Source organism: Semicossyphus pulcher, unplaced genomic scaffold (genome assembly GCF_022749685.1).
Source record: "Semicossyphus pulcher isolate SPU_LCO1_2020_fin unplaced genomic scaffold, fSemPul1.0.p SCAF_19, whole genome shotgun sequence".
In the NCBI taxonomy this organism is placed as follows: Eukaryota; Metazoa; Chordata; class Actinopteri; order Labriformes; family Labridae; genus Semicossyphus; species Semicossyphus pulcher.
In genome coordinates this window covers 6,188,764-6,209,161 of record NW_027211692.1, presented here as the reverse complement: position 1 = coordinate 6,209,161, position 20,398 = coordinate 6,188,764, and the positions used below count along the sequence as shown (strand labels likewise).

Genomic DNA, 20,398 nt, shown 5'->3' with positions numbered 1-20,398 from the left:
ACAGCGTTCTCTCTGGGATACACTCCGAACAGCCCTTCATATCGTTTTCCTTTGTTTAGTTTTTTTTTTAATGGTAATTAGTTTTAACTGCGAACACCTTTAAAATTGGCGCGCAGAAGATCTTTCCTCAGCCATCAGGAGACCACTTGAAGCGAGACGGAGCAGCATAAATTGTGATATTAAACCCTGAGGAAGTGTTTTCTCCTCTGTTTGATAATTCTCTCATATTATGAAATCCTTTTCTGAGGAAGGAGGTGAAGGCGAGGAGATACGTGTGTGTGTGTGGACGAGAGCGAGATGAAAGAAGCACAGACAGTCCAGCAGCGAGAGGAGAGTGAAACCAAACTCCATTGGGTTTGTGCGCTATGGCCGTATGCAATATTTTCTCCTGGCCTGTGATTTATTATTGTGAAGCTTTCATGCAGGACAGGTTTTTTGGTGTTTTTCATTAAACGGGCTGAAGTGTGTAAGTGCCTCTCCGAGGAATGATTCATCGCCGGTTGGCCGGGATGCAACCAAAGCTCGCCTCTTTAACGCATGAACCATCGGAGCAGCCGGAAGACTTTTCTACCTGGTGTCCCCCCTCGGTTTCTTCCGTCCATTCATCTCCACATTGATTTTAATAGTCGGGGAGGTGGGGGTGAGGGTTGGGGTGCAACTTTTGAGGGATGGATGGTCTGCGGGCGACAAAGTCTGCTCTCATTTATATTTTTTATAGCTTACAAGGAGACACAGTATATTATAGCGCGGCACAACAACACTCCTCCTGGGTGATGGATTGTGGGTGATTGCCTTTGGGGACAATCAAGCTAAAAGTCCGAGTCACATTTTTCTCTCAAAGACATCTTTGCATGCAGGCGACAACACGGCATGTGCAAATAGACATGGTACCGCTGACCCCCCTTCCTCCCCTGAAACGCTGTTTGCCTGTGATCATCAGATCAGTAGCAGGGGAAGGACGCGCTGACCTTCAGCTTTGGGGGATGGGGCGTTTCTTTCCTGCAGGGACTCACCCAGTGGGCTGAACTCAACCTCTCCTCCATCTCCAGTTCCCATGTTCCCAGACACCAGCGATTGTGTCTTAATGAATTCACTGCATACTAATCAGGCCGCCTAAGTCCAGGGGGTGGGGCAGGGCCTGACACTGACAAGGTCCTATATAAATATGCAGAGGATTGTTTTCTCCCACAGTCGTCACATCGCTTCTGATTCAGAAAACAGCCAAATGAAATTGGGGTTGTTGCCTTTTGGTCGGTTCAGCCGTCAGTTGTTACGCTTGTTTGTCTCATTATGGAGTTGTTACATTTCTGTTTTGATTCAGCGTGTGTCCCGGGGATACCCTGTGATTGTTTCGCCCTCACTGACTCCAAATCGCTCCAATTCAGCGTGCGTACATTTCACAGCCGAGGCCCTGTTTGTATAAATCTTTCAGCACCACTGGCCAGAGGTTATATCCTCTAACATTAATCAAGACTCAACAGACTCCTAATCTTTTATCCGAGTCCTGTTAGCCCCACGGACAAACTCTTTATGGCTCAATCAATCAGACTGACTAGCTCTGAAATGTCCGGTGGTTCATTCTCAGCAGCCCCCCTGGCAGCGTGTGCAGTCACTGAGAGGCTGCCATAACACAGCTACAGTAATCAACATCAAGAAAAAGAGATACATCCTGGAAAAGGAGTTTACACATGCAATGAGCTGTGATCTCGTATAACTCTGTTGTAATCTGCGAGCAGGAAAAGGTCCGCCTCCGAGCCACAGCCCCACAGCCCCACGCTGAGAGGCGTGTTGTGGAGATCTTTGTGGACACACGACATCGCAGAAACTTCTCTCCTTTAATGACACCAAGTTAATTTCAGTTTCATCCCACAAAGGAGATCTCTGATTCATCGACGCCGCAGCAGACCCAAGTTTTATCTCTCATTTGAAGCTTGTGAAGAGAGGCGTTCATGTTCATGAATACTGATGGAACTTTATAAAGCTCTGTTTGCACGGAACCAATATATCCTGAGGTGGGAAAGTGATTCGTATAATTGAGGGAGATCGTCCATGATTTTAATCCTGATACGAGTCTGTCATGGTTATAATTTAAGTAAAATTTCAGTGCAAATTACCTGCCACATCTTGGTGGAGTCAGAGGTTCCCCGGTAATACTCACTAAGCCCGTGAAAAATTACGTTTGTTTTTGGCCTGAAGTGGATTTGTCCTCTTTTTGACTTCGAAATTTTGCTCCTTGTTAAAAAGCTGGAGGCAGTGGAGGAAACTAACTGTACTTCTATCCAACACACTGAATGTTTCGTTCTCTTTGGCGGCACCTGTGGCAATAAACGGTTATTGCAGGAGCACTCTTCCCAGATATCCAGACAGTGTCACATGTGTGACGTCCACGGTTGGCTCCGGTTGTAACTCTTGATTTTCCTGGCTGACGGTCGCTTTCCTTTTTAGACTGTTTGCTTCATCTGAGCGTCGAGTTTGTTTCTTTTTCTTTGGATTTTCACTTATTGTTGAAGTTGTATCTGTAGTCATCCATCTTTTCTTCACCCAGACTGAGGGAGGAAACCAGCGTTGCATAGAGATCGTTGTTCCCTCCTCGTATGGCCTCTGTGTCCCTTCAGAGTTTTTCCTCATTGAAACATCTCAGAGGACTCCGGGAACTATTGATTTTCATTCGTCCTTGCTCCCTTGCTATAATCTGTGGATTCATGCCATCCACTGGCTCGTATGACTTGAAGGCCTGCAGCCAGATTGAGGCCATATGTTTGTGAGAGGCAGCGGTGTAATAGAGCTGTTAAGTCTGTATTAGCTGAAGGAAGAAGAAACTTGTCCTGTTCTCGCTGAATAACTGCTCCATTGTTATTCTGCGCAACTTCCTGTTGTGTTACTTCGTCCTAAATGGGCACAGGAGTAAATAAAGGAAAGCCGTGGATGTAGTCCAGATAATTATGGCTGTTTTCTGTATTCTCTGTAATTACCCATATAAACTGCTTCATTCTCAGCCCACCTGCTGGCGCCTAACCCTTTGGGTTTTCATTTGTGTGGGTTCATACTCATCCAGCTGGTTTTATTTCATCGCCTTAAATGTTTTTGATTAACTCAGCCTCGGGGCTCAACTCACAGAATACAAACTGTTTATCAAGACGGAGATTTAATGAACGTGCCCGTCAATACAAGAAACCAGTCATCACATTTAGCCCGAGCTCGAACCGAGCTGCAAAAATAATCAGCGGTTTGGGGAAAGCCCACAGGCGCGCTGCCTCCTTCCACATATGTTTTACGACAAACAGACATTTTTACACCAAAGTGGAATAAACAAGAGTCACTGTTCATGTCTGTTTTCCTCGCAGTCAGCAGCTTCACTTCATTCTACACGTTATTTTATTACCCATGAGCTCAAATGAGTCCCTAACAGCATTGTTAGGAAGACGGGGCTTCACCGGGAGGCTGCAGCTTCAGCCCTCACATTTATCTCTGCGTTATAGCATCCGCATCAATTTGCTTCTACTTTACTGCGCTGTCAGAGATGGCATGCGACATAAAAAAATCACAATGATGCTAAATCTTCATAGAAAATGGAATTGGTGGCCTTTTCTTGACATCTGTTTGGTTTCAATCTGTGGAATCACCGGGGCAGAAACGGCTTTTCATCCTTGAGCGGACAGGATAAAGCAGATATTATATGATTATGTAGGATTACAATACCAATTTAATATCACACAAAATGTCAAGAGCACACACATTCTGCACAACCTGATCTCGGCCTCTTTGTTGTATTGCCCTTTTGTATTGCTCACAGATTACTTGACATGTTACATAATGTGTTCTCATTTCAGCTGTTCTCCGTTTTCTCGAGGGCTCTCAAATGTCACGATAACAGCAAGTGATGAAAGAGGAGCGGCGTCGTGTAACCTTTATCTATCTTTAACAGGAAAGTGAGGAGAAGTTTAGAAAAGGTAACTTCCCTGAGCGCTGACGTTTTTAAAAAATATCAGCAACTAGACGGCTAATGAAGTCAGAAGGGACAGAAATTATAAAAATACACTTTGGGAAACAGTCTTATTCTGTTTCTTGCAGAGATTTAAAGGAGAAGTTTGACACCACGTCAAATATAGCCTAGCTACCATAAGCAGCCACTTAGCTTAGCTTAGCATAACAGCTGGAAACAGGTGAAAAAACTAGGCTACCAGAAACCACAACAAGTCGTTACACTTTTTACAGATTAAACAAAGTGTAACATGTTAATTAGGGGGCTTTCATATTCGGGACCCGGGCCCGGATCTGAGTACACTTGAGCCCAAAGTCCGGTTCGTTTGATTAGTGTGAAGACTGTGTACCGTACCCGTGCCCGGGTCCACTTGAAAAGGTGGTCTCGAGTACAGTACATGTGTACTCGGGAACGGTACGCATCAGGGGTGAAAGCTAACCGTACCAAAACACAGAAGTGGACTGCTTTTTATAACGTCTCCTCCGAAATCCGCGTATGCGAGCAGCACCGCCGATCTCATCCTCTGAACTGCACGGCCACGGTTGATACCGCAGGAATGTAGGTGAGATGGTCGTGGGGGGGCCTGCGAAGGTCAGCTCCATTGTACAGGCTTGTGATCGTGTGATTCGCACACTTTTCTACACTGAACGACAACATAAACAATTTTCCGTAGTTGATGATGCTCTTCTTCTTCTCCTCGTTTTTTGAGGTGCATTACCGCCACCTTCTGCTTTGGAGTCCTACCATAAGCTAATCATCTCCGGGTGGTAGCTTCATATTTACAGTGCAGAAATGAGTGTTATTGATTTTCTCAGCTCACTCTGCAAGAAACCAATAAAGCGAATTGCCCAAAATGTCAAACTGTTCCCTCCAGAACATTATAAATATCACATGAATGGATTCAGTGTTCAGATGAACTCTTCTTGCCGTACCTAACCGACACTTCAGTCATCAGATTAAATAGTACTTTTTCAACGTAAAAGAAAATGTACTGCCAAAAAATGGTAATACCCACATGTGTTACAAAGCGTCGTGCTGTGTCCCGGAGTTGGAATGAGTCCCTCTTCCTACAGAGCTTTCCACTCTCACTGAATGGCTTTCACATTACACCCACACAATGAAGAGCTGGGAGCAGAAGTGACCTGTTAGCACAGGGAGTATCTGGTTTTTGGAGAGTTAGGTAAGTCTGCTGGAACTCTATCCCCGAGGGTAATAAGGTAGCCGGGTTTGTATCCCAGAAGACAGCGTGAAAGCAGAGGGCCAGCCTTTAGAAAACATGCTACAGAGTACTTTGTACATTTGGCAGTGGGAGTCCGTTTTTGCTCGATCCCCGCAGCGCTGCATTGTGTTGTGAAAGCAGCCTCTTTGTGTTTGCGGTATGGAGCTGCTCGCATGATGAGCCCCAGTACTGTCAGAGAGGCATTTTGATGTCTGGCACAGTCTGTGTGGAGGATGCTAAAACATTCATTGCATATTTGGATGCTATTAACATGAATATTAAAGCGCAGAGTTCAGCGCCTTTGATTTCCCTCGCCCTGGAAGGCCTTGCGTTAGCATGTTTACCGCTCATTGTAAAGGCAAATGAAGGCAGGAATGCATCGCTGTAGGTATGCGCTGACTTTTGGACACGTGGCCAAATGTCATGCTTTCCCTGTCAGGCTCTGTCAGAGGGAGGAGGCTGCCGCTCAACACATCAGACATGACCCAGTTAGGGAGCTACACTTGTAGGACCCTATAAAGTGGATCCCACCCTCAGGAGGATTTCCTCACCCTGTAGCTTTGTTGTTCTCTTCACACAGTCTTAAAGAAAAAGTCAACCCTTTTCAGACTGAAGCTCACGACTGGCATGCTGAACGTTTGTATCAAAGTGTTATTAGGATGGTCATATTCCTTCTAGCTAATTTAAATGACTGTAATTTTAAATAAATGAGGCTTGAAAACTGTCGCTCATAATTTACTGTAACTTGGCTTTGACTTTGTTTTGTCATGCGCAAGTAAAGAAGCTTATCGTCCCCCCCTGCCAACACGCTTTACAATGACAGTCATTAAATTATTGCCAGCTATTACAAAGGCTCATCTTTCCTTTGACTTTGGTCACAACACCAAATTAAGACCAGTGCAGCGGTTAATTGAATCTAAAATGGGAGTTTTACCTGAACTCGTGCTTTAAATTCCAACAATACCTCGGCACAGGCGTGAATTCATCAACCGCAGAAAGCTACGATTGTGCAGAACTTTGGAAAAGCTAGAGGAGGAATTTCTCCCGGATGCCGCAGAATTCTCCCTTTGTTGTTTTTTGCCTGACTCTTATTTGACTTCCCCGCTGAAGGGAGGGGGAAGAAGGTCCAATTTGCAATATGAGATCAGAGGAGACGTGGCTGAGGTCGCGGGGAGGCGTGGGTTTGTAGCTGGAAAGAGTGAGACATACAGAGAATATCTGAGCCCTCGTGTGAAAAGCTCATTCTCCTCACGCATCCACAAGATGTTCTCTTTTTGAAAGTTATTTGCTTCGTATTTAGCACACTCTGTTTCATCTTTATGCACAGCGTCGGGCTCCATAGATGTCGACCTAATGCTGTGTGTTTCTGCTTCATGTGTAGCCACTGTTTAATGGGGCTGAAGTTCATTTTGCTCTCTTAATTGGTCCGTTTATTAATTACCGTTTGTCGGCTGATACTGTGTGACAAATGAGTGGTGTGATGAGATAAGACCAGCTCTTTACAGAACGCCTGTAGACTAAAAACACTGAATCAGATCAATATAACACAAGCTGGTGTGTGTGCCCAGAGCCTGAGAGGGAGACTGATGGGTGGACATCAGAGAAATGGGACCGAGGGTGCCACACGCTAACACGTAAGCACACAGTGAACAGCGCTCTGGGCTTACTTCTGGCCTGGTTTTTAGGAATATGTATCAAAACTGACAACATTTAAAGGGGCTTCCACTTGACTGTTCTCCATTTCTACAACCTCAACTTTTAGGTGATTGTTACTGTAAGTGATGTTAGACTGATGTGAGGTTCTTCTTTGCATTGTGCTTTACAGAGTGCGACGGTGCAGGGTTTTGTTTTTTGCTGCACACTAAGGGCGTCTTCACATTAGGTACGATTGCTTCGTACCCTCCTGTCCTCCGCCGGTCAGCTTTCACATTCATAATTTTGTTCCGGTCCCGAGTACACTTGTGGTAGGACTCGAAGTTGGCGGTAATGCACCTCAAATTCTAGGAGAAGAAGAAGAGTTTCATTGACGTCGTAACATTGTTTATGCTGTCGTTCCACACGCTTTTGTGTGAATTGCTTGATCCCAAGCCCGTACAATGGAGCCGACCTTTGCACTCTGCCTACTATCATTCATATTTTGGGGAAAATCTCAAGAACGACCCTCTCACCTACATTCCTACGGTATCAGCCGTGGCCGTGCAGTTCAGAGATCGGCTGTGCTGCGTGCATTCGAGGATTTCAGAGGAGACGTTATAAAAAGCAGTCCACTTCTGTGGTTTGGTACGGTTATAGCTTTCACACCTGATGCGTACCGTACCCGAGTACACATCAACTGTACTTGAGACCACCTTTTCAAGTGGACCTGGGCACAGATCAACAAATCGTGCCCGAGTATGGTAAACAGTGTTCACACTAATCAAACGAACCGGACTTTGGGCTCAAGCATACTCGGATCCAGGCCCGGGTCCTGAATGTGAAAGCCCCCTTTAATGTACTATTTTCTGTGGAAAAACTTCCCACAAAAATGTCTGTTGATTAGTCCAAGAGGACAACAGATGTTCAGCAGATAAAACGAGACCAGCAAAGAAGCCATACATGACCAAACAGCAAGAGAGAGCAGAACACATACAGTCTGTTTGCAGGCTGACGTGGAGATCTAACCATGCAGACCTCTCATGAACACGAGCAAACAATGAGGCTTGTCAAGTCATTTGATGGCGTTTTGTTGCTGTTTGACCTTTTCTCGGGCTGGTGGTAGAAATACCAGAGGGCAGAGGGGGAAATATGTCACGGAGAGAACGGTCACACTCTGAACCAAGAGTCGGAGCCTGTTTGTCACACAGCTCTGTTCTTTCTGCCCTGGACAGTAAGACTCTTTACTGTGTTTGATATTCAAGTTGTAAAGCCAACAAAACATGGAGGAACATAAAATGGGCCCAACAGAAGAGTGTGGACTGAAAGATCACACGGTGGGATATATTGTGTGCCTCAATATAACACAAACAGTTTAGAGGAACCAGAAAAACCTCTTCTCCATGAACACACCTCTTCCCATCTGTTGCTGTGCAGAAAAACCACAGCTAACGCTGTTCTAAACAAGATCATTTGAGGTTACTACTTCACAGGCTTCTGCAGCTCTGTAAACATGCAGAAACCGACGAGTAGACCTTTGGCTGCAAATGTTTGAATGCCAGTCACTGACGGCAGCGAGCATATACGCTCCCCTTTTCATCACATGTGCCTCACACACTCGCTTCAAATCGCTCGTTTCTTTGCATCCCCCTCATCCTCCGTCTCTCACAGCTCCACAATCTCACACTTCAAGAGAATCTGCAGATCTCGCTCACATGAAAACACTGGCTTTGCCCACAAAAGTGCTCACACAGGAGTCTGAACACACGTGTGTGTATCCAGCCTGACTGACAGACAGAGGATCAAACGTTATTAGAAAGCAGGAATGCAGGCGGTTCATGTTGATGTTTGCTTTGTGTTTTAAAAGAAGGGGAAAACATGTCTGAACATGCAGACGCGTTTCTGTTAGCAGGTGAGTCTCAGGGACTGTTCAGGCTCAAGTGACACTGTGCGACTCTGAACGTCTCACTGTAGCTGACTAAAGGTCAGACACAAACATGTCAACAATATTAATTACACTGATGAATGAACTTATGATTCATTACAAGCCCCTTAAACATGCAACATTTTTTAAATGGAGCTCAAACATGCTTACATGTTACCAGCTATCTTATCTGTAAAGGCAACATCTCAGTCCTGGTTAATTCTGTGTTTATCAGGAAGTGTGTTTTCTTACTACAGCAAAAACTTCTCAGTAAAAGCCACTCAGTGTTTCACTATTTAAAGGCTTTTACTGTGAAGCAGCTGGAGTAGAAAACGCTAGGCTTGCAGTTTAAGTCACTTAAAGCTTGTAGAAGCAGCTTTGGAGAAACCAGTGAGAAGAAGTTAAATTCAGAATATATTCAACTGAGAAAAGTGGCAAAGCCACCCCCCGAAATGTCGTGATCGTGCCCTTCCTCACTTATGGAGTTCACGCAAGAGTTAAAAAGAGCGCAGCACATTGTTGCATCGTTTAACGCAGGGGTTCCCAACCTTTTTAAATACAGTAGCACTAATATTTTTGGGGTTGTTTGGCAACAAGTCAACATGTTGAGGCAAGTTTTAGGTATTCTTCCCGTATTTCTGTGAAAACCATTTATAAAGCATAAAATACGTCTTCACACGCTGTGATTGAGATGAGCCGAAGGTGATCCACGTGAAGACAGACGTTAGGAGAGGAGCGGATATGACGAAGACCTGTGTGTGTTTTGTTGCTCATACCTGAATCAAGAACGTTGCGATCCGTCCGTATTTCTGCGAACAGTTAAGGTATAAACTTCGTCTCCACAGGCTGTCAGATGCCCGTATGCTGTGTAGTTCATATATTTCACTGATAAACACAGAGCTTTAGAGGGGCATCAGGCTTCATGATCAACGTTTCATGGGATGCAAAGTCAGGGTTGCCAGGTCTGCGGTTTTTCCAGCTGAATTGGGCGACTTTTGAATCGTCTTTAGAGGCACGAGGCCCTGCGCGGTTGCACGAGGCCCTGCACGGTTGCCCGAGGCCCTGCGCCGTTGCCCGAGGCCCTTTGCGGTTGCACACTTCACACAGCCCATGCGACGGCTCTGAACCCGGTTGGGAACCCCCTGGTTTAACGCGTCAAACTACTTTTCTCTGCCATATTTATGTGACTAGTTGCTCACCCTAGCTTGTACAAAACTCTGCTGATGTACAACTTGTGTGCAGGCAGGCAGGTGTGTTCACATGGAATGATTTGTTGGGCTTACAGACCTGCCGGATGTTTTTTTCCTTATTTTTTGATGGACCTTTGAATTTATTGATTGCTGTTGGGATAAAAAGAGAATTATGATCACATATAAAAAATGGCTTCCTAAATAAATGACCTACCGTAGCTTGATTCCAGCTCTGATACAGTTAAAGGGACTGCACAATAGCTGAGATGAAATTAAAACAGCACTATTGGATTACGTGCTTCCTGCGAGTCCCTCATGCAAAGGCTATTTGTAACCAGCACAAAATGGTGGACTGACAATTACTAGAGAGATAATTACAGAATGTAAATGAATTGAAAGGCCGTGCCAGTGATGAGTAGTGTCAGCAGCGTGTTTGGATTGTATGAAAAACGTAGGGATTATATTTGAGACCTCATATTTAGTGTTAAAAGTGTGTTTCTCTGCGCGCTGTGTGAGATAACTGCCCGTTTGGCAATTTGTTTCATAAACGTATCGAGGCGTGTCATTAATCCTTCCAGCCTGCTCCACTCTTCTCTTCTCTTCTTCATGATATTAGAACATGTTTTCAGAGATTAAAAATAACATTTTCAACTCTCTGAAATAAAAACGATTTTGAGGGGCAAGTGAAGGTACCTTTATTTTGGCACTGCCCCCTCAGGTGGGGTAACTCTTACATCTCCCTCCCTCCGTCAGATGATCTTCCGGGCCCTAAAGGGAATGTCTTACATTAAGTCGGCCCATTCAGGCACATCCCCGCTTCAATTCCCCGGCCACCAAAACTCTCTCCAGCTTAGCGGCAGCCTTTTCTCCCCGTCCTCTTTGGCCTTTTGAATGATAACCTTGAATGGTATTGTCTCGGGGCACTAAGGAGGGTAAAGAAATTCCTCGGCTCTTGACAGAGAGCAGGAATGCTTGACAAAAGGCATCAGCACTCCCTAAATCAGAGAGTGAGGGGATATGAAAAGGGGGCAGTCTTTCTTTCAGGTAAAAAAGCGTTGACAGAAAAGGGATGGGGAACAATAGAGCAGCTCTGATGGAATAAAGCACTTCTCTGTCTGCTTTTTAACGCACCCAAATGCCATTTCAAAAGTGAGCCCCACTACGATGATGAAATCTGAGGCAAGGACATGCGGAGGAAATTTCACTGTATTAGAGCAGATTGTATGGATTGAACACTGATATGTGGAGCTGATTGTATTTGGTTTAGTGCGACTCTTTCCCAGTTCATAGAGGAGGCTTTCAGAGAAGCCATTAGGCGTCGGATAGTCATTCGGATATGGAGTACATGGAGATCAATTGAAACTCTATCTGTGAATAAGTTGTCTGGCCTCTTAGATTCAGCACCGTGCGCTCCCTCGCTGACCCTCTGCTCTTCCTCCATCAGGCATCAGCTGGCTGCCATAGCAACAGAAACAGGACTCCAAACTGGGCTGAGGCTTTGCAAATAGCGGTTTCTGGCAAAAAGCAGTGGAGTAAACAAACAAAGCTCCCAGGCTGAGTTGGTGAAGCAGCACTTGAACCTCTCGTCATCTTGGAGGCAGCCGAGGGCATCTTTAAGCCTGACCTGAGGGAGCTGTTGGTGCTGCCAAAGGGAGGCTAGTTTTCCAGGTTGATAATAACCTCTGTGGTGATGTCTGAAGCTGGTGACGGCAGATTTCTCACATTTATGATCCTCTCCGTCCGTCTGTTCTTTTTTACAGTGGCATGTAGTTTCTGTGTAGCTGCAGTAACAGCCTTCTGGTGACTTTCCCTGCTCTCCTCACGGCAGCTCCGTGCAGTTCTGCAATGATTTCATCATGAGACCATCTGCTCGCAGAAAAATGAGCTGCTTGTCGAAGTTGATCATGTTTTCTGAAAGAGAAGAGAAAGCTCTCTGTGGTTTGGGGGAAAGCAGTGAGACTTACAAGAGGATCTTTGTTGACGCTGAAATTGATGTTTTCATTTGGGAAGCAGGTTATTTGGGCAATTTTCCTCTCCAGGCCAGAAGGTAGTAATAAAATGGATGTGATAGTGGTCTCACTATAACATAATATGATGCACCTTTGCACTCTGTTTGTTGTGTTCCCCCGATTCTCTTCCACACTATAATTGCATCAGTTAGAATTAAAGTGACCCCTCATTCCCTGAGGGTTCCTGCACGTTGTGGCACAACATAAACATTTCCTCCATGTTTGCACGCAGTAAAATCTCCGTTACAGCGAACCAATTTTACTGCAGGGTATCATCACATTTATCTTATCTCATGAAGTCTAGCATGTGGGGTAGAGCTTGTGATTGTGGCGTGTCTGCTAGCTTAGTGGCTCTCAAGCCGGGGGCAAGGAGACCAGATTTAGCGCAAAGAATTTCTGGGAATGCACAAAATGATTCATGGGAAAAAACCATCATATTATAAAAAGTGTCTTTATGTGCAGTCTGTGACGGGAGGTCACGAGAAAGCACTGCCTCAGTTTAAGAGGTCAAAGGCCAACAGGGTTAAGAAGCTCTGCTGTATCTGACGTCCACACGCTAAATGACACAAATCCCAGAGTGTGCGGATCAGACGGATCGATGTCAGCTTAGGCAATAAGACGGCTGAGAAGTATCATCTGCAGCAGCATGCATGCACGATCAGAGCCCGAGGTAGTGGCCTTAAAAGTCCACATTCCTCTCCAGCGTAACATAAACATCATGTGAGGAAACATTCTGCATTCTTGTTAATCTGTCTCCCACATCCCAGCAGCCCCTGCCTCTGCTGCTCACTAACCCACATAGTGAGTGTGGAGGATGGGATTTACTGGAATGAACTATAGTGGGAAGAAATAAATCAAATATATAAAGGAAAAGGAGAAAGCACGACCACGTTTGGTACTCAATTACACCTTTGGTTTATTCGTGTTCAACTGCTCCCACATTGTGTGGTTTTGCAGGTTGTGTCTCTGTGGAGGAACATGTGAGCGCTCACATTGATTTCTCTCTCTGCAGAGTCTCAGGATCAGTGAGTTTATCCCCAAAAACAACAACTACCTCTGCACCCACAAACCTTTGAGGTTTTTTTGTGGTTGCACAATGGAACTGAGCTGTTGTCTTTGTTGTGGCAATAATTTCCCTCCTGTCTGTAGTCTCTCTTTTTTTCACAGCATTCCCTTTCAACATCGTCATCTGACCTGATGTGGAAACTATTCACTCAAGTCGTTCTCCCCCTCTCCTCCCGCTGATGTTTCTGCTACAGAGGAGACGCTCTTTATGGTTTTGATGATTTTAACAAACGTGTTAATCAAAGACTGATTGAGGATCGCTGTACATCTTGATTTTGCAAATGGAAATATAAGAGTCGTGTGGGATGGAATAACAATATCTGTGGGAAACAAAGGCACTTCTGCCCTGCTTTATTTTCTCCCTCGTTTATGCTGCAGCCAATTCGATTTGATTACATGCTGCTGTATCTCTCTGCATTACACAACACTTGAAAGGGAATTTTTGATTGTGTTAAATATTAATCATGAATACATTATCATGCACATATGCTTTACAGTCTTTACTGTTACAAATTTGAATCAAAACACATTTCATAACATGAAATAACTGGGGATGTGTGTAAGCTGCAGGCTCCTAAATGCGCGTTTGCACCTCGGAGAGTCGTGGGTTTTTCTGTTCATCCGGGGTCCACGGCAGCTGCACAGGGACTCACATCAAATGCTCCTGTGTTACTCTGCTGCACTGCTCAGCTGAAGGTAGTAATTTTAGGTCTGAAGCAGAAATTCCTCTGAAGTTTTCTTAAGGGTCTGAAGAAGAAACGGTGAGTTTTTCTGTATGACAATCCCTGGATTCCCTCTGATCCTGAGCTGTAATGACACAGCCCTGGTTAGAGCCTTTTTATATCCCTTCATTCTCATCAACATGCCAGCGTTTCACTGGATTGATTTTCTACCACAGGTGCCATCATCAGCCCTATTTTCTCCCAGAACCGAGCCGACGGCCTTTTGGCTGCTGCCGCTTAAAACACAGATGTCTTTTTCACTTTTCCTAACCCACCTCTGCTCCCCGCTTTGTCTGCTCATCTGCATTAGCATGTGGATTAATTTCTGCTTGTTATCTGGCCTAGATGTGGTTAGGCAGTCCTAGTTGGAAGGCTGAGTTTTCTGGCATTCCCTTCCTGTGCTGCCATCCTCACATCCCAAAAACTGATAGCAGGGCAGACATGGCGGGGGGGATTAAGCTAATGTGATGGCAGAGCCACCTACCAGGGGGCCCCACGGGGTAATTTCAAGAGACAGGGCTTGGCATCCAGGGAATAACTTGTCAAGACCTGGCTGCAGGCTAATATTGTGGATATTAATCCTTAATGTAATGGCCTTGACTAGATTTTACTCTTGTCTCTGTGCGCAGCTTTAAGCGCAGTCATAAGTCTCTCTAATCACTGACATAAAGCAGTCCCTCAAGGATTTTCCACAGTTTTACAGTAATTATTGCGTACGGAAAATGCTTGTTTTTCTCGCTGTTGCCTCTGTGAGAAATTGCCAAGCTATTTGCATATGTTCGTTGTTCATTTGCAGATATTTTATGAGCTGCTGGCAGAGGAGCACTTTGTTTTGTTGCAGTAAAAACGTGATGGAGTGTTAAAATCACAACCCGTGTTATTCTACAAAGGGATGTGAGGCTTGTTCCGAGGTGAAACTGCTGGAAACCGTTGATAAGGTGAAAACAAAAGCACGGAGGTGAGGTCTCACATATCACTCTGTCGGAGAGCAGACGCTCTTTGTCTTTTTGATCATTTTAATTAAAACACAAACCAAAGAATGAGGGAAAATCCAAACAGAACCGCAGCTACGGAGTCAAATAATTTCACCTTTCTGGATATCTGGGTGCAACAAAAATAAGCAATGAACTTTTCCTGCTTCATTATTGAACGGATTCTTAAATAATGAAAACCCACAGAGGTTTCACGGAAACAAAAGTTTGTCCTTGAAGCAGTTTAGTGCCCCGCCAGCCTCCAGCCGTGTTGTGTGATGTTCTTTAAGCCCTCAGTGTTCAGTTACTGTGACTCCTTCATCACTGACAGACTCTCTCTCTCTCTCCTGCTCTCAGGTCTGCTCATAGGATCCGGCTGTGCGCTCTATCCGCTGGGATGGGACAGTGAGGAGGTACAGCAGACCTGCAACAACAGCTCGGACCAGTTTCAGCTAGGTGAGTTCAGCAGGCAGATCCAACACGCGCACACACACGCACCTACAGCCTGAGCACAGAGCCTAAATCACACACTGATCCTTCAACCATGACTCTGTCAATTTGTCTTGTGTTAGCTGAATGTTCTGGTCCCACTACAGATAAACCTATGGAAACAAATGAGAGCAGTCTTTTATATGTTGGCCCGTGGCATTCTGCCTTCTTTAGAGACACACACAACAGTAAACAGAACCTGCAGTGGATTTCTGAAGTGTTTTATCGCTCTAAATATGTGCTGAGAATAAGCAGGAGCTGATTCATGCTCTGTATTCAGCCGGCACGCTCAGGAGTATCTCACAGACAGTAATATGTTACTGTATCAGACAGGTGGAGGTGTTATTCATCCTGCAGCTGCTCTTTTATTTGACGCTAATCGTATAGTGTTTGATTTTTCTTACTTAATGCATTCTATTCATGGGCTGTGATCGTAATATTTGAATTAAATATCAAAGCTAAAGTTTAGATGAGACTGAAAGTGATATAATCATCGTGACTCTGTTCACTGCTAAAGCTTCTGCCACCTGTAATTATTTAGAAAATAAGATATATTTTCTCAGATTAAGAAAGCTTCTGTGTTCATTAAACTGGGTTACTTTAAAGTCGAATAACTGCTCAGCGTAAAGGCTTCTTACAAAACAATCACTTTAATTCCCCTGTAGGGGGAGATTCTCCCATGAAACTAAAGTATTGAGTAAAATAAAAAGTATTTAATTTTAGTTCTCGCAGCCTCACCAGAGCTTGGTCTAAAATACTGTGAAGATAAAATCACAAGGGAGATGCTGCATATTAAGATTCACCTGGTTCATCCTTCTGAGAGTAGATGTTGAGACTCTGACCTGAATCAGGCACGAGCAGAAAGCCCACACAGTGTTCATATGAAAAGTTGATGTCAACAGAGCTGTCAATCATCCTTTTTACAGCATCAAGTAACTAATTAAAACTAAACTTGTCAGAAAAATGTGGACGTAAATCAGCATGATAAGAACTAACCATAATAAAAATGTATTTGACGTGTATTTTGATTTTATAGTTTGACTCATGTCCCATCTGTTAACATGGAGGAGGCGGGCTTTATGAGCTATACTGCAGCCAGTCAGCAGGGGGCGATAGAGAGGGTTTGGCTTCACTTTTAGGGAGCGGTCATGTCGTCCATCTTTCTATACAGGCTATGGTCTAAACTGGTAGAAGAGATCCAGAAAGCTAAAGTAACCAATTATATTCACAGGCAGTATTTCATTCACCTGTGCACACTGTAGCTGTTGAAGCTCCAGCTCTTGGGATTTGTAGTTTTGATGAACTGAAAAACTAATTGTAGTTTTGAGTACAGATTTAGAATACTGGGAACCAGACAAACAAAGGCAAGAAGGGGTTGAACACAGAGAATATAGAACAACATACAATCACTGAACCCATCACAATTTCATCACACAGTAAATGGGGCTTTAGAAAAGGATCAGGCTTGAGCCTTCATGTATCAGAGATCCTCAAATCTATAAAAAAAAAAAACATGTTGAGAAAAAATATTGAACAAAGAGCAATGGAGGGGTTTCAGGCGAGGGCGTGCATGAACCATATTACTGATCTATGTTTTGTACGTTTTGTACGTTTCGGCCTGGTCCTGGCACGATAAGAAAGGTCGGATCATTCAATGCAGGCCGTGAATATCCAGAGGCAGGTTTCCAGCACATCCAAACATTAGCTTTTGCCAATAATCAATTCAGTGTTCCTCCAGGGAGAGTTTTGATCCGACAGTGTAACAGGAGAAAGTCTATGAAATGAATATTCATGACATATTTCATGACAATCTGGTCAGTAGTTACTCTGGGCAGCTGGAAGAACAAACTCACCGACAGAATAACCAACTGCCTTTAATACATCACCAGCAAACAGAAAGAGACAATTATATTCATTCTGTTATTAAGTCTAGAAACACGGGTTGATAAATCTTTAACAGCCATGTGTGGTTAGAACTTTGTTAATCTATTTCACATTAAAGAACAAAATGATCTCCGACAAACAGCCAGCACTAACGCTTGATTGATTCCTTTTCATGCGAGTTATGGGTTCATGTAGACTGCAGCTGCCACGATCTCAGCAGATAGATGTGACCGTTCTAGCAACGTTTCAATCCAAATAATTCAGACCAACATAATTCTGACTGATTTAAATTCCTGAACATCCTCTTAATTACGAAAATGTCAGCAGAAGTAATTATATTTGTGGTTTCCTCTGAAAGAACAGGCGCTCAGTATATATAAATTGTTGTTAACAAGTTTGTTTGCATCGCGCTGCTGTTCTCTGCCTCTGGCATATTAAGTTCGCCCGCTGAAGACGACAGCTGAATCGCTTTCTCAGATTCACCTCCTTGTTGCTTTCGCCCTTGACAAGACTGTGATGTCCTCCCGGGAGAAGAGCCAGTTTCACACAAATGATGTTCTCCAACATCGGGAGCTTTGAATGTCTCCCTCATACGATCATTTATTAATCATGAAGAGAGCAGTCAAGAGAAGTCGTTCAAAGAAAACTTTTAATGCGGCTGCAGGACGCATTTCGTTGCATGTGTGTTTAAGAAGCTGGGAAATGATCACACGACAGTCCACACGATGAATGCATGAAAAAGCTTCTCATTGCTTTGGCCTGACGACTGAATATTCACACACGCATAAATACGAACTACAGCAACATTAAACAAGAAGGGTTAAGCTCATTTTCATTAGGGCGACTCTTGACACAGAGAGAAATTAGCAGCAGATAATGAGCATAAGAGAAATGAATCCGGTTTCCACAGTGAGACAATTTGATATGAATTGTTAATGGGACGCCTCCTCCTCTTCCTCCTCCTCCCCCCACCCTGCTGCTAATTAGATAATAACTTTATTAATCAGACAGTCTCCCAAACTGTGACAGAGATGCTTTGATGGTCATCGGAACATTTTCCAAATTTAGAATCGGATTTAGGTCACGTCCTTGTTTAATAATGCACACCATCCCCTCTGAGGATTACAGGAGATGCTTCTTTAGGTGGAGTTTGATGTTTTCATTTGTGTTTTCTTGCTGCTGTTGCTCAGTTTCAGCACTTTTAAGCTTCTGGTGTCTTCTCCCTAAAGCCTGTAGCCTGTTGTGAGAGTGTGTTTGTTACATACCAGACTGTGAAACTATGTTCAGAGCATTCGCTTCAACAATGCTAACTGTTTTTCACAGGAGGAAGGGAAATGTTGTGTCTTGAGTAAGAATGTTAAGCACAACATTTCCTGCTCCTAACACTGACATGTTAATGTTGGATCTAAGCAAAGGGGCAGGAGCGTTCTTATGATGCAGTGAGCATGAATAGATCCTAACCCTGACTTGTGCATGCATTCTCACAGAAACATCCATGAACACTGACTAGTTCTACACACTTCCTATGACCACATGTATACATGTATAACAGAGGTAGAAGCTGCACACTTAGTGCATAATTCAGTATTCATTCATGCACCAAGGTTCAGTTAACTCTTTCGGACAGACAGGATGTGTACACTACGATACCGTACAGGGTAAAAGCCTCATTAAAACTAAAACGCCTCTAATCCTGTAAATATTAACAGTGCTGATCCTTCTGCACTTAATTTATTTAATCTCATAATAGTTTTAAGCTTCAGCTCCCCTCTGTCAAAGTGTTTTTTCCTTTTATTGCAGAGGCCATGTTAGATTTATAAGCTGTTTCCTAAAAAAAGCTCTGAATGTGGAGTAAACTGTTCAGGTCTCGTCAAACATTCAGACATTCCGGTTAAATCAGATCAGTTGTTCCCGAGCCAGACGCTTATCTCTTCATATTTCATAGAAATCCATTCAGTGGCTTTTGGAGATATCCAGCTGACAAACAAAATAAAGATAAAAATAAAGAGTGAAAAGTTATCTTTCCTCTGCTTTCCTCCGCAGGCTCCTGTCAGATCGGCTGGGCGTATTACTGCACAGGGGCCGGGGCGGCGGCGGCCATGCTGCTGTGCACCTGGCTGTCCTGTTTTGCGGGGAAGAAGCAGAAGCAGTACCCGTACTGAAGGAGCATCAGGGAGACGGGGACCGACGGAGACCCCCGGCGGTACGAGGAAATGGGAGAGGACTCTGTGTGGACTCGAACCAGTACAGCACATCAGGCACCAAAGACAGCAAGTCACTCTGGTGCTCTGCACATCACGGACTCTTCTCATCAGACAACTGCAGGGACTGTTTCATTATGCAGCACACACACATGGCTTTGAAAACTGGGTCTTCTCTTAAAAGCTGTTCTTAAATGAAAAATGTATGGACCAATTCTATTTGTAAAAATTGTTACATGACTATTTCTTTAAACAAAACGAATATTCTCTTTTCTTTGTGTCTCCTCCTCTTCGGTCATTGATGTTTCTGTGATGGTGTGCCCTGTGATGAAGAGAAAAGTAATCTTGCTTCATTGTAACGTGAAGTGTTTCTGTCTCCTCTTCATGTCTCATCTTTGCCTTAAACACAAACTGAAATGCAATAATCCCTCTAACGTAAAGCAATCCCACACTGGCTGCCTGCTTCCTCCACTCAGCCTTTCCAAAAGTCTAAGCAGAGTTTATTTAACACATTCATAACATATACGTTGTGTATGATAAGCTATTTTATCATATTAGCACATGTTTTGTATTCACTCTTTATTCTTTGTCATTTTATTTTGTAAATAAATGTTTATTGAATTCTGGCTTTGGTTTGTTATTTCAGTCACAGAAGCACCCCGAGGTAAAGCCAACCGGCCTCTGCTCACATTCCTAAAAAGCTTTTCCCATGACCTCTTGATCTTGGTGGTGCTCGCTGCATGTGGGAGTCCTTTCTCCCCCGATCGATAAAGAGGATAGGGCCGGGCAGTGCTGTGAATTTAACTTTTCCCTTTTATTGATGGAATAAATCCTGTGACCTCCAGCCGGATTAATTTCCTTTGACCAGGTGACTAAACTTCAAAGTGTCCGAGTGTTGTAGACAAAGCCCGAGACAAAACCATTCGCTGGGACGTGAAGAAGTGGTGCTTCCCTCAGCTGAATGTCCAGAGGCGTCTCATGGTTCCTTAACCTGCCTTCATAGTGCACATTACACTAACGGTAACCCTTCATAGCAATTAGCACAGCTGTATGTGTGTCAACAGAGGCTCGGGCTGCTCTGAGCTCTGTTACTATTTTTAGTCATTGGTT

The 20,398-nt window shown here is 44.1% G+C and overlaps 1 protein-coding gene across 1 annotated transcript in view; it reads left to right on the top strand.

The window, feature by feature from the left end:
- LOC138597235 (LHFPL tetraspan subfamily member 6 protein) overlaps positions 1-19,914 on the top strand; it is a 42,216-nt gene extending 22,302 nt beyond the window's left edge. The window contains exons 3-4 of the mRNA XM_069668809.1: positions 15,072-15,170; positions 19,131-19,914. Coding sequence (XP_069524910.1) covers positions 15,072-15,170; positions 19,131-19,249 — 218 coding nt within the window. The 3' untranslated portion in view covers positions 19,250-19,914. The remainder of the gene's footprint in view (positions 1-15,071; positions 15,171-19,130) is intronic.
- Positions 19,915-20,398: the final 484 nt, after the last annotated feature.